The 27,902-nt window shown below is 36.8% G+C and overlaps 1 protein-coding gene across 1 annotated transcript in view; it reads right to left on the reverse strand.

Moving 5' to 3' along the window:
• The window catches only part of LOC149559245 (defective in cullin neddylation protein (DUF298)), a 49,128-nt gene that overhangs the window by 13,239 nt on the left and 7,987 nt on the right, over positions 1 to 27,902 (reverse strand). The window contains exons 2-7 of the mRNA XM_089833172.1: positions 24,631 to 24,718; positions 22,649 to 22,723; positions 22,537 to 22,573; positions 21,651 to 21,734; positions 21,412 to 21,472; positions 21,233 to 21,339 (exon numbers count right to left, since the gene is read on the reverse strand). Coding sequence (XP_089689298.1) covers positions 21,233 to 21,339; positions 21,412 to 21,472; positions 21,651 to 21,734; positions 22,537 to 22,573; positions 22,649 to 22,723; positions 24,631 to 24,718 — 452 coding nt within the window. The remainder of the gene's footprint in view (positions 1 to 21,232; positions 21,340 to 21,411; positions 21,473 to 21,650; positions 21,735 to 22,536; positions 22,574 to 22,648; positions 22,724 to 24,630; positions 24,719 to 27,902) is intronic.

Genomic DNA, 27,902 nt, shown 5'->3' on the forward strand with positions numbered 1-27,902 from the left:
GAAGAGGAATGGAAGAATTTTCTTCCCATCAAGGATTTGGTTATTCCTAGGCTGCAGGCGTTCATTAGGCTACCGGAGGCATATTTGGAAAGAGCCCGGTTGGTTGATGAGAGAGGATTGAGCATAGTTGAATCTTGGTATGTCGCATTGACTACCAGATTCAGAACACTTGAAGAAATTCATGATGAGATTGCACAACACGGCCCAAGCGTCGACACTTCCATTTCGACCATGATGAGCGACGTTGGGGTGGCGCTTGATTTTGAGGGTATTAGAGAGGAGGATGTCAGTGAGACAGGATTTGGATCGAGATTGGATGAGTTAGGAAAGGTTGCTGTCAAAAGGAAACCTCTGAACACCCTTTCCTCACTCAATGCTTTTATTGGGTTTGCAAAGGAATATGAGAAGGATCACGAAAGGATACTACAAGCAGCAAACAGCGTGGCAAAGTCAGCAGAACTCCGAGCGAAGCACACACCTTGTCCTCCTATGGAAGAAGTTAACGAAAGGCTAGCTAAGTTCATTGCCTTAGCTAAAAGAACAAAAGAAAAAGGAAGAATTATATTAGAAGATCATCTTATGTAAGCCCAAGTGGCAACTTTCTCTTTCTTCTAGAATAGGACAAGTGTTTTGTTTCTGATTGGCCACCATTTTGGTGCCTTCTCATTGGTTGCCACTTTTGCACTTTTTTCATTGGTCCATTGATGAGGTGGCATCTTCTCATTGGCCGATGGGGTGGCAACCCTAATTAGGGTTTTTGGATCCAATCTGGATCGTCGATCTTGTTTTGATCTCTACCGTCCATTGTATTTTGGACCTCTATATAAGGCCATTGGCTCTCATTTGTAAAGGGGGGGATTGGAGAAATTGTTGCGAAAATAATACCAAAGTGCTCTCTTTTTCATTGCATGTTGACTAAGAACATTGGGTGTTATTGCATGTTTTCTACTTCCACATAGTTAAATTTTCTTTTCAAGTTGAAGCAATTTCATTTCAAGTTGTTAGAGTAAGAGTAAAATAAAATGGATTGTTGCATGGTAGCTTTGGTAGATGTTTGATAGGGGTCAACACTAGGCCACTAGCATCCTAGCGGCTGGTTGGGAGGCTTTGTGTGGTGATCTAGTTTACTTTCCTTTGAAGCGTTGCATCTATGGAGGTAGGGCCGCTGGTTAGCCTTCATTAGATTCGATCCCCGTCCATCTGCTAACCTTCCATTCTTAGGAGTAGGAATAGTTGAGTAGCCAAATTTCATGCTTAGAAGAGGTTAGTTAGAGAAGTAAACCAAAACATCGGCATTCTCACCTTCCATCGCCATTCACCCTACATTGCCATCATCGCGCCATCAACATCATCTAGCATTCACACCGAACCACCATCTCCATTTTCTCACCAAGATCCAAATTTTTCTCAAACAAGAAAACGTAAGGCCGCCTACGTGATTACCAGCAAATCACATTGATAAAACTGAGCGAGTATCCAACGGTGTAAGGAACATTGGAGTTATACTCATGTCCCATGAGAGATAACTTTTCAAGAGAGGAATTGTGTATTTGATATTCTGTATCAAGCATCCAATTACTAATATGTTATGTAGTGACACAAAACTCACATCAACAATCATGTGTATTGAATGTAAAGTTATTGTAGATTTTCAGTATGAATGTTTGGCATAAAAACTTCAGGCTCAATTTTGAAGGCCTAAATGGCTCTGAAATAGTCAAACCTCAGCTGATGGATGCTTGCACTATGACCTATTATAGAATAGGAGCTGTCCTTTCCGAAAAGGGGTTATAATAGCCAATCAGGTCAATGGTTTGTAAGTTCTAGTCTCCAAAAGTTAGGTCATCCCAAAATGTATTTTGTAAATTGTCTTCAGCCAATTCTATGTAATAAATTGTAATGAATAATATAATTTGAGGTTGGTCGGCCTCAAGAGTTAGGGCTAAGTGTCTAGAACCTTCCCGAGCAATGGAAGTTTCCTATATAAGGAAGGCTTGTAGGTTGTCTAGTGCAGAATTTGGTTGTGGTTTGCAGCTTTGTCTTGCTCAATATTGTAAGGAAGGTGTCCATGTTTTGCATATTATATGTCTAAATTTTGTAATTTCATACTTGTGGAGATAATAAGAAGCTCATATTTTGTTCTCACAAATTCTTGTTGCTTTTGTATTTCAATTCATCATATACCTTTTTGGATTTTCAATATAATTCTTTCTCTATTGGATGACATTCTGCAGCCACTCTTCAAACTCATTAACAACCATTTTTCCTCTTTATACCTGATCAAGGAATTTCTGATTGGCATGTGACTTGGGGTCAAAAGATTGCGGTTCTTGGGCTAAGGGTTGTGGGCAAGGTCCACATATGGCATCAATATATTATGCCATAGCCTTGAGCATCTGCTTCAGCTCTTTTTTATCTTTTTCGTCTTTCTGGGATCTATTTAAAACTTTTTTCACAGTAGCCTTAAAGAGATTGTTATCTACATTCACGTTCATGACCCCGAGGTCTACCTTCTCTATCTTGAAATCTCCCACAATTGGCTCCTCGACGTTTTTTGTTGTCAATGGTTGGGCAACCTCAGGTACCCACCTTCCTATTTGAGGGTCTACCTACATTCGTGATGTTGCCTTGAGCTTCATAGCTTTAGTTGCCATGCCTAGACCCTTGCTTACCTTGTCACAAATCAGCAAAGCAACAAATGCTAACTTCCTCTTTTTTTCTCACGAACACCTCGAGCCATTTTGGGGTGGACTAGGATGCACTAGCAAGAGCAACATGTTGGGTAGGTGTTGAACCCATCACACTTAGTGCCTAGCAGAAGTTTGTAGTGTCATCCCAGTTGATGGTGACTTGGGAATTACAATCCATATCCAGCTTGTTTAACTCTACTCTTCTTATGGCATAATCTTCTTATTATCTTCCCCTAAATCAATATCAATCACCCATTCTTCTGCCTTGACCCCTTTTCCTCTGTGCTTTGTCTTTGATCATGTAATCTTGAGAGTAGAGGCAATAGATGGAGGACTGGCAAGTTTCTTCTTAGGACTTGGCTTCTTTGCCTTAAACTAGGCTTTACCTACATAACAAATTTTAATACTTTTTTCAGCACTCTTACTAACCAGCCACTTTCTTGACCTCCTTATTACAGGGGATGTTTTGAATTCTAAGTTGTCACTATCAAGATGAGTCCAATCAATCTCTTTTGTGCAGAGTGATTGAGATTTCACATACATAGGGTCCAAGCTACTATCCTCTTCCTCTTCTACTCCTGTTATATCTATCTTCAAATCAAAACTGGCAATCTACAATAAAGTAAACTTATTCCACAATCTTTTCAATATTTCTTGTTCATCAGCACAATCAGCCAAAATTCTTCAAGATGGGGAATCGTGTTGGCTAAATATTTTGTATGTCCGTAGAACTACAACTTATAAAATGGGAATTTTAGGCAACGATGTAGTGAGATAAATCTCTCCTCTCAGCAATAGGGGAGGCTCCCTTCTCACTGTTGGTGGCTACAACAGCAACCAAACTGGGATTGACAAATGGGTAGTTCTCTGAATCAATTCCTCTTTTGTCAAGAAAGATTATACTCTAACAACTATATGAGAATCAACAAAAGGTAATTGCTATGATAATACCGGTGGCTATGAAATTGACATAAGAACAACTTCTAGGACAGTAGTTACAACTTGATTTGTGCCATTGAGAATAAGATCCCACAGTCTATTATGAACAATCCTTTTGAATAAAGGACGAATGGCTAACAAGGCACAAAGCCTCTTATCAACTATTCAATTTAAAATGATGTACTAAGACTTAAAACACGAAGTCTTTAATTCTTCGTACTTACAGCAACTAATAACTAAAGTAACCATGTTTCCTAAAGCTCGAAGTCTTCAAGAACAACGCCAAATGCTCAAATGCTTCACAAAAAGAGAAGTGGCAAAGATGAATTAATCAATGTAACTTAACAAACAAAGATTAATTCCATGCCTCACAACACAAAGTTTGAAAAAACTTACTTCTTTATTCACTTCGGAAATTTGCAACAAGAAATAAAAAGCCTTCAAGTTACAAGCCCAACCTTCTTCTATAAAGCAAAAGATGATTATTTACAATGAGCTCTCTCCTTTATATAGGAAAATAGGAGAGAGAAAAGTGGAGGGAAAAGAGGAACTCTTCAACCACTTTGACTTATTCACTAACAAACTCCTAACTAACTAATTTAACTTATTCAAAGTTGCATATCTAATATAATTACAACTTGACTACATGAGTTGATTGTACAGGGACATGTTATCATATACTAACAACATAATTGCTCTTTACATGTAATCTTTGTCATCTTACTCTATAACATATAGAAATTTTGAAACATTCACAGAGTCTCAACTATCTTTGCAGATTTTTGAGTTATGCTAACTTCAACATCAAGCTCACTGGTATATTCACAACCATTATGATCTTTCAACATGTACTTGCTGCTTCCGAAATTTCTTTGATATAAACTTCCTTTTTGCTTTGTAGTTCATCTAGTGAACAATTCCACCTTGCAAATGCATTCATCACACTGATATTGAAATCATCCACTTCAAGCTGTAAGCGAATTGCTTCAGTGAACCTCGTAAGAATATCCTCTTCTTTCTTGAGTTCATTGTTATCAGTAATGACTCCAAATGACAGCTTCTTGTAACATTCATTGATCATATGTCTTCTTGCTCATTAATCTTCATTACTGTTGTCTTCGCATCTTTCATGAGTTGGTGCCAAACTTGTTCTTTGTTAATCATCAACTGCTTGCAATTATGATACATCTCAACAGATGAGATAACTTCATAATCACATAAAGCATTCAAATCAAACTCCATCATGCTTCTCCAAGAACCAATGTCTCCATCCAGCAACTCTAATTGTAGTTTAAGTGATTTTTTAATATCACTTAGTAGGGCAACAGCTTCCTTTCCTTTCTTCAACATCCTATAGATATCTCGAATGATCTAAACACCTTGTGATTCAATACTAGCAGCCCATCATATACAACTTATGCCTTTCTTTTGATTCTTTCAGTATAGTCGGAGGAAGCATCTTCAACACTAGAAGAAGATTTCTTTATCTCTTCAATTGTTTCAAAAGATGCACATTCTCTCTTTTCAGCATATTCTTCTTTTCCCACAGCCTGTCATTTTTCAGAGCTAATGAGTCAAGTGCATCTTGAGCATCTTGTTTGCAGCCCAAACGTGTTTGTTTGCCAAGTTCAATCCTAGAAAACTTGTAATCAACAAGTTACATTTTTTCTGTCAGTTTTTCAACAAGAGGTTTGGCAACTTCTACATACTTCATATTGTTATCATCCACCACAACCTGAGATACTGTCTTAGCTTTTTTAATCTTTGAAACCCTTGGCTTGGCAACTTGTCGGTCAAACTCCTCAAGTGGGATTTCTTCTTTCTTTCTTTTCTATGTGATAGTACTCAACCATGGGGGAAGGTTGAAAGAAGATGTAATAGCTGAAGTAGTAATCACCATGGTTAACTCTGGATTGCCCAACATGACAATGGAGACTATAGCGGATGTCTCAGTCTGAATAGGTGTAGAGGTAGGATTGCTATGTGTAACTTCAGCCATGAATTGCTCAAACTGAACTAAAGTAACATCCATCAATGTTGTAGACCGAGTAGTAGCAAAAGGGATTGATAAGGAATATGTATCAAACACACTCTCGTATCCATATTGATCTCTGCCTGTTTCCAATGAAGGTGCAGCCGATGAGCAATGCTAGAGTTATTGTCATAGGATCCTCAAGAGATGGATGCTCAGTGAAGAATGCATCCACGGCCATGCCTAGGGTTGAATCATGAGATTCATCTAATGCTAGTGTTGAATCTGGAAGAGAGGTTGCTACAAGAACCTTAAGAGGACACGGAACCAGTGGTTGGGGGGCTCCTTTGATTTCCTAGCATCATCATCACTTGAGCCAATTTGGATTTCTTGAGTTTCATTCCCCTTTACCTCAAGTACTCTCAAGTCTTTCCCTGCTTTGATGGATAGTTTGGGCAAACTTTGAACAAGAGGTTCAAATGTTGATGATGATGTCTCATCTTTATCTTGACCCTTTATCTCGAATCAAAGTATTTCCCAAGCTTTATCTTGATGCACTTGAGACCTCTTCTTTTCATCCAGGTATTTTTATTAGCAAGAATGGATTGAAAACAATCCCAAGTTGAGGTACTTTCCTTGCATGACCATGTAAGAAGAAGAATGGGTAATTTTTCCACATTATGTTGAATACAGTTGAGATCCAAACTTTAATCATCGTCCTCAAATCCAAGAGGGATTGTTGCTAAGTTGAAATCCACAATTTGTTTTACAGTCAACCGAGTGTAATCCATGTGCAGTATATCCACTTCACTGCATACATCAATCCAAAGATCTTCTAGGTGATGTATGTGTAGGAATTGCTTCCTCATCTTGTCATGCAATCCTCTCCAGCCAAAGCAACTTCTAGCTGCGAACCTCTTCAATGTGATTCTTTGAAGTTCAAACTCCATGTTCTTTGCTTTAGGCATGATATCCAAAGAGTACCCACCATTTTACATGATGAAATCCCCACTCCTGGCCGGTGCAAACTAGATTGATAAGTGTGTACCTTCATGAGTTGTCTTGCCAATTCCATGTGTATAATCTCGTTTATAGGGTACCTTGGCAAAGTGCATGGCTCTCCCTTGAAACATCCAATTCGCAAATATGTGAGGTTCAGAAACTATAGAAACATACAACCATACTCATTCACTTTGTTCCAGGCCTCATCAAAAACTCGCTTGTTTGGGAGTTCTTTGTCAAACAAGCACATGTAATGCCCAAATAAGGCATCCTGAACCCTTCGAAAATGTATTCGTTTTTGTTTCAGAGGCCACTGATCATAGTATTCCCACACGTGCACTATAGACCTATCATTTTTAGTTGACAAACCTAAGAAAGAACCTAGGGCAGCAGCAATATACACCAAGTAGGAGTTCATGTTGAACACGCTTGTAGTCAACACGTTCACCAATTGTTCACAGATTATATCACTCACTAGTTCAGCCCAAAATACATTATTCTTTAACCTTATAATGAGAGATGTACTCTTACATCCAAGGTTCAAAGATGTTTGAATCCTTGAGCCTTGCTAAACGACTAAGCAAAGTGATGAGGTCATATGAATTTCTTCTTTGAAATAACAACGAAGCACGCCTTTTATGTGCCATGTAACATGATTTGGCCTCTTGGCGATCAACCAACTTGGTGCAATAGGAGGTATTTGTTCCACCACTCCAGAGCCTTTTGCCTTGTGATGTTTGTGACAACTAGAGTGTGAGGAACATGAAAAATACAATCAATAGTCTAAGGATTGAGACTAATGATAGTATTACCATCTTGATCTCTGATGGTTCGAGAGGGTGCATCAAAGTGTCTTGCACATGCAAGAATGAATTTTGGCTCATGAGGTGCCAAGCAAAAAGTGGACAACAAATGAATGACTTCGCTTGATCCATGTCACTCTCAATAGCCTCAGCATCAACTCTCACGAGGAAATCTTCAATGTTCATATGAGATATGTTAGTATCCCATACTTCGTCACAATAGGAAGTTACCTGTGATGGTGGAATGGAGTTATGATACTAATCATACTGATACTTCATTTTTTTTCTATCTTTGCCTTTTGCTAGAGTAGGTTCTCATTGACATTGGAAAATGGTATCCCTACACAACTGTCACATGAAAAACCCATAGTGTGAGAACATCTTCATGTGAGGGGTAAAAGCACAATTTGGGACAAGGTACGGATAAGGAAAATGAATGAATTGATTAAGGATGGAAAATGAACAAATGAGTCAAGCTCAGAATGACTCAAATATGAGTAAAGTAGCCCAAACGGGTTTTTTTGAGTGAATTGCATATACGGCCAGCAAGCTGGGAATAAGTGAATAAGGGGTAAAATGAGTAACACATTGGGCATAGCACATTTTAATAAGTGCAAAAAGTGATACTCTATCTAGAAAGCATGTGGGAGAAACTTCAAACCATAGGGCAGCCATATGGAAGTATATGGAATAAATGACAGTAAGGTCTTAACTTGCATTTGCATGTGGGGTTAAAGTGAACTTGCCTTTCCTTTGAGAACAGGATTTTAGAACCGACTGCATATGCAAGTAATATGAAACCTTGCACATGCAACTTGGAGAAGAAGACGGAAGATAGAAGGAGCAACTTCGTGCACATAAAAGAGATGCAAATCTGAAAATTGAAATGACAAAGATTTGCAAGAACAAACGAAATAAATATATACATTAATGCCTTAAGGAAAATAACAAAGAAATTTTACCTCAACTCCACCAAAAATGAGAAAACAAGTCTTTATCCAAATCTTGAGTAAATTTTAAATAAATCCAAAAGATTTAGGATTTTAGATCTGTCCAATAGTCAAAGACAGAGATTTCGAAATCACAAAATCATGGTTCGAATTTGGACATGTGGAGATAGAGAGATACAATGCCCAAAAAGTGGAACAAACTTTGACTTAGTAAATCCATATTCAAAAGCATGCAAAAACAGTGCCTAGGGCAAGAGATTAGCTTGCAAAATAATGAAGAACAAGCAGGAAATGTAATTTACTTACCCTATAATGCTTCTAGACGAGATTCAATGCAAAAAATGCCTATGAATGAACCGTTTTGGTGAAGATCATGCTCTAAACGGGTTGTTTCTATCAAAACACATGTATTGAGAATACATGCAACGCCTTCAGAAATCATCGCTTGCTCTTAATAGGAAATTTGCAGCCTTCAAACACCTTTTGGAGAGGCATCTACGTGATTTAAAATACATGCATATTTGCTAAAAATCGCCGCTTTAGCTTTGATAGGATGTTTGCTAACCAAAACACACTTTTGTGGAGTTATTGCACATTTTGACATGTGTGTGTTCTCTTGGAAAATCACCACTTATAGCCTTATAGGGGAAAACACAACATTTAAAGCCAAACACGTGTATTGGAAACATGTGTAATGGCAAACAAAATCACAACTCTTAACCTTTATAATAATACCTTCATGAGACACATTTTAGGAGGTTATTGACATTTTGAAAAACACATGTAATAGGGTAAGAAATCGCCACCAATGAGTCTTTAGCTTATGACTTAATGCATAACACAGTTTTGGGATTCATTGACATTTTTTAAATGATGTGTTATCGAGCCAAAAATTGCCACTATGCTTTTAGTGTTAATGTAAGTCAAAAAACACATTTCTCATAGGCAGATACATGTATTTTAAACATATGTAATTGGGCTAAAAAACGTCAGTTTGACTTGGGCTAGGTGGAGATGAGTTTTAAAACATCATATACACATGCAGTTGGGTCAAAAATTGTCACTTGTCTTCGAAGAGCATTTGCATATCACAAAAACATGCAAGTTGATTTCAAATGTCCACTAAGTGATTATTTTAAAAGATGTATACGCAATGAGTCTTAAAAACTCCATTTGAATGCATTAATCTAATTATAATAAACTATATATACAACATATGTAAATGAGTTAGATTTCCTCACTTAAATTAATTAAATATAAAAAGTCCATTAAATTTAATGCTCGAACTTGTAATTTATTGGGAGTAGATTTTCAAGAAGTATTTTGTGTCTGGATGTATGCAATGTGTAATAAAAATCTCTATTTTATGCATTTCCGTTATCTCATGTATTTATATTTAATATTTAACTATAGTTTTTAATAAAGTAACATGAAAAATACTCTTGAAATAGGCAATTTTCATAAAACATTAAAAACTATGGTCAAATTAACTCAAAATGAGTCAAAATTTTAAAATGGACATCAAAATCCACTTTAGATATTAAATATAATTTTATATCATGCAATTGCCAATAAAAAACCACTTTATGAGGTTTTTAATAAAAATATGCAGTTGACCTGAAAAACCCCTCTTTTTCCCTCATAACTTGAGCTAGACTACTCAGAATCGGACCTAAATTAGCTCGAATCAAGCAAAATTCCAAGGGTCATTCACCCAAGGCAAAAACAAGACCAAAAACTATTTACAACATGAGGAAAAAATAAGAAAGGACATGAAAGCTAACCAAAAATCGAGAATTTGCAATACAAGAAGGAAAACTCTTACCAGCAAACAATTGGGGATAACCTTGACGCAAAACCTTCAAAAGAACAAATAGACAAGCCTGAACAAAGTGCAATTTGAAGATGATGAATTGTTTTCATGATGCCTCATCATGGTTAAAACAAAGAGGATGCGCCTACGAATCCAAGAGAAAAATGTGCATGATTACCTGATGACAACAAATTGAAAAAATATTCTAGCTTCAAAACCAAATGCTCTCTTGCAAAACCTTTGTTATCAAAGTTCATTCGTTGCTTACAGAATTGAAAACTAAATTTAAACAAACCGACTTCTAGATCAAGGGCATCTAATATCGTTTTGCACTCGCATGCACCCAATTCAATAGGAAAGGAAATGCCTTCTTCACTCTTGGGAGAGTACCCCTTGCTGACATGGCCATGTTGTCTACATACATCTACCAACATAAAATAGTCCAAGGCATACCTTGGCAATTTCACTGGAGCTCCCTCACACCCTCCTAGTCTTTAATAAGTAAAGTGTGGGAACTGTACGTAGTACCATCCATATCTACTTATCATCTACATGGCCTTATTTAACATTCTCTGAAGAGGGATTCCCGTCAATTAATGGGTTTATTTTCCTACAAAGGCATCACTGACTCTTTTGTAGTGTTGAATGCAATATTCCTTTGCAAACATGTATAGTATGCATACACTTTGTAAATGGCTCATGTGGGAGTCCGGCCCATTCCCTAGTGCAAGCGAGCCGGCCCATTCCCTAGTGCAAGCGAGAGTATAAAATAGATATGAGGTCAAGCGAAAAAATACACGCCTTCTAAAGTGGCTATTATTGAGATGATCATCTAGCTCCTCCGCAATAATCTCTTCCCAATCAAGAAACTAAGTGCCCTGTAGTACAATTTGGAATTTGCAGATTTCATGAAGACTTTGCGTGAAGAAGTGAAAGAGATTTTGGAAAACAATAATTTGAAATAAAAATAGAGAGTAGATAAGAAGAAGAGGCATAATTCTTTTGAGGTTGGAGATGAGGTTATGATTCATTTGAAGAACAGATTTCCAATCGGTACCTACAGCAAGTTGAGGATGAAGAAGTTTGGTCCTTGTAAGATTCTAAGAAAGTTTGACAGTGGAAATGCTTTTGAAGTTAAATTACCAAAAGATACGGATATTTCACTAATATTCAATATTGCAGATATCTTTGAGTATTTTGAATCAAATGATGAATCCACAAACAACCTTGATTATCCTCAAAAGAAAATAGACACATTGAAAGAATCTTGAATAGCAAAATAAGCAAGAGCACCAAAGGAAAGGACTACATGGAATACCTAGTTCAGTGGACAGACAAACCAATGGAAGACAATTCATGGACTACACAAGCTAAGTTGGATCTTTATGATTCAGGCCAGAATATCAATAATGACTGATGTGGACATCAATTCTTTATTAACGCTCGATGTCTAATGCAGAAGCATCTTGGGTCTTTGAGCAATCTTCCATCAACCAAAAATATTTCTTGTTTTTTGTACCAGTCTGTTGTTCGCGAAGTAGCCATTGCTGCTTTTGGTCTTAGGTTATGTGCAGTTGGCATCCTGTCAAGGACCTATCCTTGATCCTTGTCCTACGTGTGCATACTCTAAGGTTTCATATTCTTCGAGTTTTGTGTCATTCTTTGCAGTCTTTGTTTCCTACAGTTTTCATCCAGTGAGGCGCGTTGTTTCCTTTGGCAAAGTTCCATATGATGACATGGTGTCTTGCACAGTTGAGAGCCAACTCCCAACTCCGTGTGGACCTATCCTTAAGAGCACATGATCTTTTGTTGTCATTTGCTTGGGTTTAGGTTTACTCTTCCAAGATTGGACCTATAATGTAATTAAATGCTTGACTAGATGACTTGTGGCTTAGCTGGTTGTATAAAAAGTTTGGTTACATGTAGGAAAGGAAGACTTAAAGATCTTAGAGGAAGAAGATAAAAGGATGCAAGCTTGGACTCTGATTTTGTAATTCTCATTGTATATGGCCACAACCTAGAAGGCCTCACAGCCAAGCATGTTGCTTTCTTTATATGTGAAGTGAAATAATTACACCTATTGTGATATTGCATATGGCTTCTTGTTCCTTGTTGTTTGATTGAGTAAAGCTTCTGTGTGTAACTCTGAGCAAAGAGGTTGTCTATAGGTTTATGTTGCACTTATTCCACCTTACTCCTACCCTTCATACTTCCTTGCATCAAATAAAGATCCAGTTTTTGAATAGACATTCTTAATATATTTTTAACCACTTTAAAGACAACGATTAAAAGATAACAAAATGTGAGTACAGACATATCATGCGAATAACATATAATGCAAAGAAGATTGGTCAAGCGTAACTAGTGAATGGTAAACCAATTTTATGATAAGTCAACATGAAGATAGTTTCAAATATACTAGTGATGAAACAATTTATTTGTTAAACAACGAAAGAATTGAGGAAGGCAAGGAATAGTTGCATTAAAAGTATTAAAAAATATCAACATAGGACGTAAACAATGATCATACTCATAACAAGCATTTGTCGTAGCAAAGAAATCAAGGAAAGAGGAAACATATGAAATTAACAAATAATCAATCAAAGGAACATACACAAAAAATGATTATTCAACAAAGCATTAAAACAAAAGCATTGCCAAATCTCTTTGTTGGTTGACAATTTGTCCTTCCTATATTTGGCTTATACCTTGACTCTTTATGTGCCCAATGTGGTGGAAAGACAAGATATAATCAACAGATGGGTCAGTGTATGGGTAATATCAATGCCCTCTGAATTATAAGGGTACAGCACCCCTCTGCAAAGATTTGCAATGAAGTCAATCCTACTTCTAACTTGGGGTATGCTCTTAACCTAAGAGCACAAGAAGAAATTACTAAGCCACCCAAAACTTCAAGCAACTTAGGCAGATTGATGTATACGATAGCTCACAGCATCAACATGTATGAATGTATGTAAACCACTTTTCACCTTTACTGCTCTAATTCCTAATATACATCTATTTTAACTCCTATATGCGTGACTACACTAACTAATGCAAACTGCAGGGGAGATATAAATGACAAGACCACTCAAATTGCCCAAGTTATTTAACTCATAGCAACACTCTCAGATTATTGTTTTTTTAACTTCACTACTTTCCATCAACCATATCCCAACTCGTCATACACAAAAATGAACATGTACATTAATCTAACTTATGCAAGAACAGGGGAAATGAAATATAACTGAGAATGACAGCAATACTCAGATTACAATCTGTTAGGGAAAATAACAATGCACGGATTATTATTACTCAACAGATTCATCAACAATTCTACTCCATTCTTATGCACATCTAAACTAACATGGACAGCAAAATCTTATTGTAAATGCAGAGTCTCACTCAGTAGTCACAGCAACAGGGGTTTGTTTTAACCAAAATTTGCCCATCTTTTATTCATAATTCAAATTTACATTTATAGGCCCTCATAAAGTTTTGGCCAGTTACATTCATGATTATAGTACAAAGCTAGTAAGGTAGAATAGCCCAATATTAGGATTCACTAACAGTCATCCATTACAAAAATGCAAACGAGGAGAATTGCCAAAAGTGGCTACAACACAAAGAGAGACTTTTGACTGAAGAAGCATCATGCGAAGAATCAGTAACGCTTTTGGATATATAAGTTCTTCTTCTTGGGCAATATAGCCTTGGCCTATGCGCCTTCATAGCATTAACAACTGTCCTTGGCTCCTTGACACCTGGAACGAACACATTGTCAGTTCTAACCACCCAATAGTCATGGTCCTCTATAACTGCTATCATGGTGACCTTAGACTGGAGCTTATCAAATGCCTTAGAGTCATTAACTGCAGTGAGCTCTACAACCTTTGAATCTTGATAGTTAGCTGGACTAATTGCTTCCTCAGGGAATTGTAGGAACTTTGCCTACTTGTTAGGTACACATAGACTTTCTCCATAATTTTCTTCACATCATCATACACTCTTCAATTCTTGCTCTGATTTCTCCAAACTCTCTTTCTTGAATTCCACTGACTGGTTCCAGTGGCGTAATGGCTCCTTCCCTATTCTTAGGATACCATGATTGACGGCTACATCAGTTTTCATGTCTATCATCTCTTGGAGTAAAATCAACTCCTTTGCTAATTGTTGAGCTTCAACTTGCATAGAGGCTTGGTGACTAGTCACTGTCTCTTTTAGCTTGTTCGCATCCAGCAACAGGTTGCCAAGGTTCTCAATTAAAGGACCTCGAGTCTTCATATCCTCTATCCATGTGCAGCCTGTTTGACCAAAATACCTCTGTTGTTGTAATTTAACTGATAGGTTCTTATGCTCCCTCCGCGGTAGGGTCAAAAGTGCTCAGAGTAGCATTGTCTGCTAGAATAATTGCAAGGGGCCCAAGCATAGCTCTTATATAGTCAGCTAACTCCTTGTTTCAAGCTTTCAAAGTCACCTTAGTTTGCATCAACTCCTCCAATCTATCCTCAATCTTGACACTGGAGTCCTTCCACACATTGAGCATGGTATCATGGATTGGAGGTCCCATATCATGTGTCTTTACTTGGAAGTCTCCTGGGGCTAGCTCTTCTTCTCTCCTAAGGTTCAGCAATTTCTATCACCATGTGCCCCGTGTTAGCATTAGCAGCAACTACTAATGTCTTCTACTTCTTAGCCTTCTGAGATGGGGGTTGTGATTGCATAACCTGGGCTATGAGATTCTTCGATGGTGCACTATCCTCCAACCTTCTCTTCTTCCTCTCAATAGTATCTTCCAACCAAGAATCATTGTGAGACATTTAGTGCTGACTGTAGTGCCGGGGGATCAAACAACTCCTCGCAACTAGAGGAGTCTCCTTCCTGCTAGAGAAAAGAAACATTACAGTTTTAGTTACAAAATGTGTGGGTGGATTACCTTGATCAGTTGCTCCTTCTTGTTGTTGTTGTGGAGTCTCTTGAGCTTGTTGATCTCCATCTAGTGCATCACCTCTATGTCTCAAACATTTCCCGTGTCAGGCAGAGAACCTCCTCCAGAAGTAGGAGAAACTTGAACATTTTTATCATCTGGAGGCTGATCACCTCCTCCTTCTACCGATTGTGAAAGTCTCATGGACGTAGAAGTGGTTGCCACAATAGTAGAAGTGGGTGCAGATGTGGTTTGAGCTCCTCCAGATACGCCTACAGATGAACCGATATCTCCCGTCCTCTTTCTCTGAGCTCTCGTCCACTCTACCCATTTATCTGTTCTCTTAATGATGTTGCCCATCAAAATCTCAATTTTATCAACTGCGGGGCCTTAAGGCGGAGTAGACACAATAGGTGTGTCTTTTTATCTCTTTCTCATATGTAGAGGATCTCATATGTGATCCATCATGCTCTATATCCTCTACATTGATGTTCACCTTATATAATTTCACTTGCTCCACTGTGAGCCTTGACCAAAACTTTTCCTAGGTCTGAACTTCAATATAACAATCAGCCAATCTTCTATATCTGGCACATGCTTAAAACTGGAGCCAAGTTGTAGGTTGTCCTTTACATACTCTACTAGATCAAATTGCAGCCTTATCACTTCATAATCCTTCATCTTATATTTTCCTTGAAAGGCCTTTAACAAATTCTTTGCATCTGACCTAGATGCACATGAATATGATCCTATGACAATTGGGAAAGGGATTTTTGCTTTCTTAACTGCTAGACACAAGGTATGAACTTCTAGCACTTGTCTACACAATTCAATTAACACTATCTTATCTTCAGGTACCTTGGTAGTCTCCATGGGAATCCATCAAATCCACCGATTTCAATTTAGAACAAAGCTGGAAATCAAATGAAACAGCACCCAAATTGAGTGACTACTGAAATAGCTTCTGGTAAAAATCTTCTCTCTGGGCATCCTTCAAGTTCTTTGCATAACCTCATGGTGAAGGCATCATTCACATTTACAAACTTCTCATGACTCTTCTTCAACTGCAAGCAAGGGTAGAAGTCATAAACTTTTGTAGTCTCATCAAAATCTTCAATACATGGCAAACCATGCTACAAATGATGTGTTCCCAAGACATTTATGAGATAGGGAGACATATAGAATTGCTTAAACGTCATGGTCAAGCCCATCCAACTAGTGAGTTCATCACAAATAATATAGGCCCAATCGATGAATTGACCATCCGTAATGATAGCTTGCACCAGGAAGAAATGGTGCTCCATAAAATTTAGAACTTCCTCATAACCTTTTAGTCTTCAGTAACAAGGCTAGAATGTCTACAATTTCCCACTTGAGACTGGTTCCAAACAAGGTCTTGGCAAGCTTACTCTTCTTGCTCTTTGGTGGCTGGAACCATGTTGCCAGAATGTCTCCTCGTCTCAGAGTCTTCTTTTCATTGAACATGGAGGCAAAAGACCCAAAATCAATGTCGCAATATTCAGCAATATCAAGGATCCCGAATGCACTCTGTATTTAACCTCTATCAAATGTGAGCAAGACAGAGTTGTCTGGCATCATAATTTGCTTTGTTGTTGGGTTATATCTGGTTATGCACTCCTTAACGAGCTTTGGTGCCTAGACGGCCATTGGAAAACCAGCAGCCTCCACTAGCCCACTTTCTTTAAGCTTCAGAGTGATGGGATGAATGGGCTGGGCATTGAGTCTTCTAGATTGTAAAATTTGAAAGATGTGTCTATATAGTTGTTTAGCTCGTTTTCAAGACCTGGCAATCTATCAATACCACTAATTCTCCCTACCATTCACTTTATAGCACACAGAGCAAGAGAAATCTGTACTTACATGAAATTGTGCTTGTTGCAAGATGAAGAAATGAACTCACCAATAATCTGATCTTATTGAATTCAAATTTGAACATTGGACATTGGATTTCCCGCATCACACAAGTGAAGAATGGCCCCTTAACTCAAATCTCTCCTTTAATGGTGCAACGATCAGATTTGCATTTAATCTGGTAAGTTAACAACTTCTTTAGACGTAATTCAATCAAATCCACCATTAGCAAGAAGCCGTACAATGGGTTTTAACCTTTAAGTTCTGCCATAGCAAAAAATGGACTTTTTGATTCTCCATCTTTGCCTTTTCGGAGGACTAACTCTTGTATGTGAGAACCCTACTTGAAGAGAAAACAATTTCTTTTGGCTTGGTCAGGAAATAAGCCTCTTCTCTACTTTTGTGCTACACTTCCTTATAGTTATTTTGGAGGAGTAGCACTTTCATTGCTATCCCGAAGAGCCTAAATATATTAACATTTTGCCTTTGTCAGAATCGTAGCCTTCAAGCCTTTTATCCTAGTGTGGAGAACTTCATTTCCTATTCTTCTGAAATCCTTTTATACTTGGGCACTTTCATTTGGAGAAGCATGATATGAGCATTTCCAAAAGAATATTTGCTCTCACTATCAAAGATATACTGCAAGTATGCTTTGTCAGAGAAATGGCTTATAAGTTGCTCCTATGGCAAAGGAGTAGCTGAGGTAGTGCAACTCCGACACAACTCAGATTTAATTGAGACTTGCTCATCCAAATGATCCTTTGGCTTAAGGCCTATCTAAACGACTTCAAGAATAGAGATCCTGATCATACACTTTAAGTACTTGACCAAATCCACAGTTTAGGAAAACTAGGGTCATAGGTACTCCAGGAGCCTTTGCACACTTAAAATGGCCAATTCCTGAAATAGCCAATACTGACTTCGAGAAACTCCATAGTTTGTTCTTTCACGCTCAAGATACCTTCAAGTGGCTCCATAATAAAAAATTTTGCATGCACAGCTCATGAAATGGCTAGATTCACACCTTTGGAAAAGAGCCTATCGGGGTGCTCCACTGCTCAGAATTGCACTCTCAGAGGTGATATCTTGTCATTTTAGCTTCGAGGCTCCTCATAAATATTTCCTTTTGGTTCAAAATCCCTCCAAGGTACCTCCAGAACATGAATTCTAGCCTCTATAGAGTGAACCCCATCTTCATACTTTCGGAAAAATGGGTAAAAGGCTTCGTAACACACCTAAAGTAGCCTATTTCCAAAGACATCCAACGTTCCACATTTCTTCAATTTTAGGAAAAGCCTTGCGGACTTGATTCTCTTCAAGCATCACCAAAGAGATCCCTATAGGCACGTTCTTCATTCACATCACCAAAAATACAGTTGTATTTCTGTTTCCTTTGTCGAAAAATTAGGTTTCAGGTTACTCCTCTTGCAGGGGGCGTAGTCACAGAGGTAGATTTCCGACTCAACATAATACTGAGTTGTTCCTTTATTTCAAGGGCAAATCAAGGACTTATTTTCTTTAGATACATTGCTTTGAATGTCTCCACTTTGTATTCCTCCAATGATTTGCTTTTGGATATTGTCTTCCTTCCCGTGTCGGAAACTCACTACTCACTTCTAGCAAAGGAGCAGATGAACAAGTGAAAATCCAAAGGGAGCATACTTCTTGCAACTTTTGATGGTTCAACTTGAGATTTTAGCTTTCTTCTCATCATGGGAAGACACTCAACAATAGTCTGACCCAATCCTAAGTCACCTAAGACCAATACGCACTTGATTTACACAAATCCCGCAATGGAAGGTCAGGGAAGAAGGCGTAGCAGTGAAATCCTGAAATCCCACATGGTGAGGAGAAAGATGAAATTAATGAGAAGAAAGCACCTAAGGGGCAAACCTAGACTTGGACTTTGACATATTTACATTGAATTGATTCCAAACTAGAAGCTAAATAGGGGGAGACTGAAAGTCTGGCAACACAGTTATATTAAGAAGTAATAATCAACAATTCTAAGCAAATTAAGAGACGTTGCTGATATATAAATTATGAAGGTAGTAGCAATAACATTATTCATGCACGGTTCAAGAGATTATAGTATGTCATCATTATTGTGTGGCATTTAACAGTAGATAGATATAATTAACGAAGACACCAAGAGATAGGAGAGACAATAAGAATATAACTGATAGTTAATAAATCGGTTTATCAAAATGAATAAATGTAAAACCCAGCAATTCAAGTAAAGAAGACAAAAGCAATTAAAAAGTATTATTCATAAAAATAAGCAGCAGTGATTCATTTTCAAGAAGATAGATGCTGCTTTTGAGCACTGTTAGGGATTTTCTCAAACATACAAATTACCAAGCCACATCACTTATTGATAAAAATAAGCAGCAGTTAATAAGATAACATCTGAGAAGATGTGATCCAATTTGAACTGTTTTTCCGGAAGGTGCAATTCAAAAACATTAAAGTATGTTTCCATTATGTTAAAGAAAATATGTTCCAAAAGGTGTGATTTAGAGGTTAATTAAAAACAACAAATGTATCCGAAACAATGTGTCCTTTCATGAAGAGGGGTATTAAGAAAGGTATAAAAAGAACATTGCTTGAGAGATGCGGGTAGAGTGGTGTGGAGTTGTGAATAAGAAGGGAGTGTGTACTATGAAAAAAACTATTCAGATTTATTAATCTGATATATAGATATGTATCAGAAAAAAAGAGTATGGGAATAACAAAAGACTCAAAAATTCATACACCAAAGAAAGAGCAGTATAAAGTAATTTTGAAGAGGATATGAGAAGATTATGATCACATATATATATAGCAGAATTATTAGAAAGTGTATGCCAATACATGTCCATCATCCATCAAAGAAATCAGCATTGTTAAGGTGGAGAATCAGATTTTTGTGAAGTGGGTAGGTGCTTGAAAATTCCAAAGTGGGGATTGGTGCTTCCAATGGGTTATTGCCAACAAAATGTAGAAGTTGGTGATTCGAGAGATGATGCTCATAAATTCAGGGGTCGGTGCCTTTAGTAACCATTGTAAAAGAATTATATAAAAGCACTTATTTACCATGGTTTTATCCCACATGGCTTTCCACATAAATATTGTGTTATTGTGTTTTCCTGTGCGTAATTGTTAAATTCAATAATTGATGCTGTTGTGATAAACATTACCAGCTAGGGCAGTAACTAGGAACCCAAAAAGAAAATCTAAACAGGCAAAGCATCAAATTTACCATCCATTACCACTGGTAATCAAGTTTTCAAAGCCTTCAACTTTTGGGGGGGAAAGCTGAAGAATACAAGATTTTGGAGTTAGAAGACTAACCAACCCCATTTGAGCAAGCACTAGGAAGGTCTACTGAAAAGGGTAGACGGATGTAGCATCCCATCCAGCCCTTGTTTTTGTTTAAAGCACTGATCTTGAAAAAATATGATATTATTATCTTAACAAAGGCTCCTTGACATGATTTGTGTAGCCAAAACATAATTTTAGTTCTACTTGTCAGTCATCTTGTGCTCTTGAGAGACAGGTCACGAGTTCAAATCCCAAAAGGGTAAGGTTGTACTATGTATGCCTCATTTGCAGTACAGTTAAAAAAGTATTTCCTGGAAGGACTACAAAACGTATCCATACGTAGACCCAAAAACATATGACTCATATCGTAGACTATTAAAGCTCCTTTCATTTCCTTTGAGATCATTTTATGAAATCCAAAAGAATCATTGCGGATTAATAGTACTTATGATTCGTTTACAAATCCAGCATATGACATATGATCATGAATTTAAGAATTTGTTTAATCTGATAGTATGTAGCATGTGTTATTTTCTTTTGTAAAATTAACAGTAGTGCAGCCATGGAGGAGGCACAGTGAGTATGCACAGGTTAACCACTGACATATTCACTGTTTCAAAAACCAACCTTACCATTTCCTTTCCCCTAAAGATCCATAAAATATTAAAAACTATCTAAATAGTATAATTCAATATTTTAATATAAACTTAATAAGTGCAATAAAATGTAGGTTAACAAAAGGGCAAACTAATAAGGATGTTACTTATAGTTGAAGTAAAATTACTCTTAAAACACTGAAGATTACAATTAGTTCTGGTGATGAGATCAAATAAATCTTGCACTTGAAGATTTATAATTAATCAAGATATACAAGAAAAAGGCAGTATTTTCTAAAGATTCTTTAATTTTAGGCATCTTAATGTTTGGTGCTGCCTATATGCCTCTTGAAATTCAACTGTACCTTTAGAAAATCCACCAAAGCCTCAACCTGAGCATGATTACGCTTGCCTAGTACCAGCTCCAGCAACTGACACACACTTTCCATGTCTAGACTTTTTTGCCTCTCCTCTGTACCATAAAAAATGAATTAAATGGGCAAAAAAGCATGAGATGAGATCTCAAAAGCTAGTAAAGGAATACCTGTCAGACAGTATCGAAATGAGTAAGTATAGAAATCCAAGAAGCTATGGGGCCTCATAACCTGAAATGCATCGACACAATAAAATATCAGCATAGTAATATCAATCGTTACTACACTTGCAAAATATGTTCTGCTGTATTACATGCATATATGACTTCCCTTTGTAACCTCAATAACACATTTTAAATTCTTTAGGTTTATGTGTGAAATAAATTTTCATACAATACAACCAGTACACCTCTAGCTCTAAAGCAGGAAGTGCCTTCTTCAATTTATCAATGGAATCAACTTTTAATGCTTTAAGGCCTCTGCGCCACTCCTCCTGCAAACAGCAAATAATGATATATTTAAATTCAAAATACTTTGGGAATACAACAACTGATTTTCTCTGCAGGTTCTACAAAGAAAATATTTATTATGCCAGGAGACATTACTTAAAGTGACGATTGGAGGAAGAAGCATGTAATGTCATGACTGCAAAATGATTTTGAGAAGAAAAGGTATTTACAGCTGAAATTTATTATTTTCAATTTAAGACCCGGCTCTAAAATAAATAAATAGGTCTACAATAAAAGATTAAATAAAGTAACAACACCACACACTAAATTTATATACATAGAGTAATTAAAATATGGTGTGCAGAGTGCAGACTGTAGTGCCCAACAAAGGACAAACTTGCAAGAAAAATGCTGTCAAGTAAGGGTAGCTTTTCCTTTTTGGTTCTATTATCTCAGTGGGCCTATATGCTAGTATCCAGCAGTCTATTCTGTATATAAGGCAATATAGTTATTTTTCTTAGTACATACAGTCCCCTGTAAAGAGGGACATTTTGATATCTCTCATAAGTTGCAGTCAATACTGTCCAATTGATAGGAATGTGAAAGGGTAAACTATACTTAGAAAATCATGGCTATAACCCATTTCACAATATGTAATTTTCTGGTATATTAATAAAAACGGGACCAGCCCCTCGTCTTTTAGATAAATGTAATCACAATATGATAATATCTGTACTCGTATAACATTAAAGAAGACAGAAGAATAGAAAGCAGTTGAACTACATCATTGGAAATTTACTTTGATTAAATTCTAGCTGGTACATACTACATAGATAGCAAACATACCAATGTGAAATATCCCTGTTTTGCAGCTCGCATCTTCCTGAGGTATGATTTTGGTCATCAATATCCGAAAGCAATTCAAAGAAAAGATTATCTCAAAACACATTTGACTTACCAAGCAAGCATTAGAACTCTAACATCCATTATCTCTACTCCGAGATCCATGCACAAATCCTCTATTTGCTCAGGGCTGCTTTGTCATCAAACAAGGATACCATTAAAGGAGAACAAGAAAATGATCAAATAAGAAGCGCTGAATCTAATCTCATGATCCTCTTAAAAGTTAATTTGATCCTCTTCTTTATAACTTAAGGTACTAGAATGTGTTGAAAGAGTATAAGATAAGAGATGGACATTATACAAGAAATCTCTTCTACATGATTGCAACCCTCCTTATTGCTAACAGGCAGTGTGATGAATAAATATTAAGCCATAGGCCCAAAATTGAAATGAATGAAGGCAGTCCAGAGAGGCTTTAAGAACATATCTACTTCATGATCCTCTTATAAGTTAATTTGATCCTCTTCTTTATAACTTAAGGTACTAGAATGTGTTAAAGAGTTTAAGATTATACATGGACATTATAAAAGAAATCTCTTCTACATGATTGCAATCCAACTTATTGCTAACAGACAGTGTGATGAATAAATATTAAGCCATAGGCCCAAAATTGAAATGAATGAAGGCAGCCCAGAGAGGCTTTAAGAACATATCTACTTCATGATCCTCTTATAAGTTAATTTGATCCTCCTTTATAACTTAAGGTTCTAGAACGTGTTATAAGAGTATTAGATCATACATGGACATTATAAAAGAAATCTCTTTTACACGATTGCAATCCTACTTATTGCTAACAGACAGTGTGATGAATAAATATTAAGCCATAGGCCCAAAATTGAAATGAATGAAGGCAGCCCAGAGAGGCTTTAAGAACATATCTACTTACTAATTCCCATGTCATTAACTGATTCCAGTTCCACACCATCCATGGATTTGTTAAGAGATTGCTGACACTGTAAGACCTCCGCTCTCTCTCTCTCTCTCTCTCTCTCTCTCTCTCTCTCTCTCTCTCTCATAATAGAGATATGGAACCCAAACCAAATTAATTTTTAACACAACGAGTGTTGAATTATTGTCATTGAACTATACATCGAAGATCTAATAATGCTGACCGATCTGTAAGTGATTCAAGTTTATTATGCTGAAGTGACCAACTTGTTCATTGGTGAAAACAAGCAAGACAAATTCAGTTTAAGGTAACCCTCCTCATGAATATGGTACCCATTTTGGGGAAATGAAACCATCTAAGCTAGAAAAAAAATTGGGGCTATCTTATTGGCTATTTTTCCATGGGTTGACATGTAATTATTCTAGCCCTAAATTTGTAAGTGGCAAAAATCCTGTATAAAATGGCTTAGGGTTGTGGATTTCACCAGCGTGTGATGAGATAGTAGGTTATTGTGGCAGTCTTCAGCTGTACGGGATTACAGATTGTAATAAGGTTGTAATCACTGGATAATAAAAATATTGGAATCGCTATTTGGTGGGCATAGCCCAAGGATTGGGTGAACCACGTTAAATCTTTGTGTCTTGAGTTCTCTTTTGTGTGCATTATTACTTTTTCTGATATTGGATATATTTGCATGTAATTGTTAATTCTGTCTCGTTAAAAATATTCTCTTGCATGTGGATTCGGAATACTTGCTTGCATAAATTTCTTTTTTGGATTATGCAGAAATTGTCATTATGTAGCTACAAAAATCCTTTACCAAATAACGACACTAAAAACAAGCAGCAGAAAACATACCACAAAAGATTGATAAAGAGCACTTGCGTAATTTATGAACTAGTATAATACGAACTGAACTAATGAATTACGTTAGTTTTTCACACTAACGAATTAATATGAGATAGCTGAGAATTACAGAATATTAGATAGCAGAGGCATTATTTACTATTTCATAGTAAATCGAAAAGGGTAGTAGCAATTGCATGTGCAGATTATTAAAATGTTAATAGGACAAAACCACCATATGGTTGAACAATTCAAGAGAGCTAGGCATGTAGATATTAACATATGGTAGGAAAGTAGCTTACCCTATCATGCCCAATGAGTCCTGGTCTGCATATCGTTGAAACAGTGCATCTATTCTCTCCAACTCCTTAGCAGCTGCTTTGTTGATCGCTGTTCAATTCAAACATTAAATTGTTACTACATAACAAGATCACAATCCTAAAATTGTAAATAGCACTTAACATAAGATACCTAAAGGAATATGTGCAAGTAAATAATGTTAGGGTTAAGGCAGAAAAACGGCATACACAAATATATTAAACACGACTGTGTCACCAAGAATTTGAAGGCATAGAATATCCTATAAAAGGAGAGCCCAGAAAAATCAGTTTTTAAAATCTAGGAAATCTATTTTTATACTTTATGGCATCCAAATCAAAATGTGTTTACATACGTGAACTCCTCTTGATACATTTTGCAAGTTTTACAAAAAATGGTACATAACCTCATATACAATGCAAAGCCTTCTAAAAAGAGTGGGGCCAAAAATGCATTCATGAGAAGTAGGCACCCCCACTTTGTCTTTTGCATCAACAGAGCTCAAATTATAAAAGGGAGACAAAAGGTTATAGTGTCTCTAACATTTGTAAAAAGGGTGCCACGTTTCTTCATTTTTAAGGCTTAGAAAGTATATATACAACATGAGATTCAATTTAAGTATAGGAAAAATGTAATATCTGCAGTAAAATATCCTAACAATTTAAATATATTAATAATAAACAGCAAGATATGATGTAAATTATGTTATTCAACATAGATGTGATTAATCCCAACATAAACCCAATCCATAAATTTCATCATCTCAACGATGTTTGGGCAACTAGTTTGACAAAAAACTTGCATCATTCATACTTTGTTAATTCCATGTAGCAAAATTGCAAAACAATCTAGGAATTAGTCAGCACCAAATGACCCCGCAAATGCTTGCAGCTAAAAACAATGAAATGAATCTGATTTTTACGTCAAATATAACTCTTATGATAGTCATTACAATGACATGGAACAATAACAAACCCTAAAATACACTAGTGACACCAATAGCAATCTTCAACCCCACAAACACACATAAAACCAAACAAGTTGACTACATTATCTTTGAAGCTCTATTGCAACCTCTGAATGAGATCAACCTCATGTACAAAAAGGAAATTTGTCCTCTGATTTCTACAACCAATGGATTTTAATTCAGAAATTACAATCTCCTGAGTTTTCATCCACAAAAGTAACTTGAACACAAAGTATTCCAACAAATAAATTGGCATAATATGAAATAATCTCCAAAATCGAAATGTTACAAGTTTAATATATTGCAACCCACATTTGGGTGCCCAAAATCTCATGACCCCCTTTGGAGAGAAAAATATTAAAATCATTCATCAAAACCATCAGCTATAAGCCTTAACCCTATTCGGGTGCTTTGCCCCAAAACTCAAAAATGACAAAGTGCACAAAAAAGTTAACCCTAAAGGACTTAGGAGAGATAAAACATCTCATTTGAATTAAGAGATTTATTCAAGAAGCTAATCAAAAATCAGACATGACAAGTCAGGTCTTTGTTTGCCTGGTGCCATCAATAAATGCGAATTGGGATGCTCAAGAATCTTAGATCCTTCCCAAGTGTCAACCTCAACTGGTAGATTCTGCCATCTAATAAAATATTCTATGATACCCTAATTTCTCAAATTTTTGATTTGGGCATCCATCACTTCTTCAAGTATCAACACAACATGCCCTCATTGTCCAAGGATGACAATCCTCTAAATTCACAATATGCTAACCAAGAACATCTTTTGAGAAAGACACATAAAAAAAATTGTGAATCCCACTATTCCATGGAGCTCCAACTCATAGGCCACTTCACATATTCTCCTCACAATTTTGCAGGGTCCATAGAATAAGGGTTTAAACTTCTCAACTCCAGTCTTCTTAATAGAAGTCTACCTATATGGCTACAATCTCAAGATAACCAAATCACCCACCTCAAAATACCTTTTTATTTTTTCCAGTCAACACAATTCTTGACATGTTCCCCTTCCTCTAACAAGGTCCTATTAGTGATTTTTTTAATAGCTCATTATGACCCTTCGGGTTATTATAACTGGAATGCAAGGGCGTCATTTTTAGGGCAGTTCTATTGCCACGCTACTCATTTTGGTCTCTTAGTTTCTCTTTAATTCTGTCATCCCTCTTCTTGGGCCACTTCAATACAATTAGAGGGGCCGACTAGCATTGGTTTTGGTGTGAGCAACCTCATATTTATCATCGACTTTAAGAGTCTTGGACCATCGGTCATCCATTTCTTTCTTTGCAATTCCAAGTTGGAATTGAATAAGGTGTTCGCAGTTTCAAAGTATTTTTTGCTTTGTAGTAGTCTTGAATTATCTCATTTACTCAAGAATTACTTTAACACTTAAAACTATTTAAAAAATATTTTATTTTACGTATATTTACTAAAAAAAATTATTATATGAGGGTTTCATGTGATCTTTGAGTTTCCTTGCGTACGGCTCTCTGTTTGAGCTTTCCTTCTATGTTTTCCACCTGTAAAACCGCATTTATTGCAGGAGTTTTTAGGCTAGTTTATAATGGCCCTAGCTAGTGGTGACCCAGTTGTTGATATTGGTGTTCATGCTGCTACTTCGGCAAGCCATGGCGCCTCCATCGAACAAACGTCCTCGCAAGTTCATCTCGAAGGTTTTTCACGAGGTAATCCTGATATTATCCTTCCTTTACAAGAATTTGATGCTACTTGTGATTGGTTAGAACAACATACCTTAATAGGGTATTTTGTGGGTAGGACTCCTCTTGAAGCTATGCTCCAAGAATGGGTTAACAAGAGCTGAACTCCTCGTGGAGTCTGCCTGGATGCTGTGCAAAACCTTACCATAGGCTTTTTTAATTTCGCTTTGCCAACCCATCGTAGGCAGACGCAGTTTTTAGCAATGGTCCTTGGTCTGTGCATTCTTCCCTGCTTGTTTTTCAAAGATGGTTGAGAGATTTCACCATCTCTGATGACAAAAAGCTTAGGGTTCCTATGTGGGTGGAGTTCTTGAATTTACCCTTGCCATGTTGGCCTTTTATTGAGTCCATTACCAATACTCTTGGCAAAGTTATTAAAAAGGAACATGAAAAAAATTTCAATGCTCGTCCTCAGAAACGCATTTGCATTGAGGTTGATCTCTCCAAGGATCTTAAGGATTTTATGGAAATACAAATTGGTTCCCAAACCTTCTCTCAGAAGGTGCTTTATTTGAACCTGCCTAACACCTGTTATAGGTGCCAGTCAGCGGAACAC

Source organism: Cupressus sempervirens, chromosome 5 (genome assembly GCF_028749045.1).
Source record: "Cupressus sempervirens isolate cs-2001-9-10 chromosome 5, ASM2874904v1, whole genome shotgun sequence".
In the NCBI taxonomy this organism is placed as follows: Eukaryota; Viridiplantae; Streptophyta; class Pinopsida; order Cupressales; family Cupressaceae; genus Cupressus; species Cupressus sempervirens.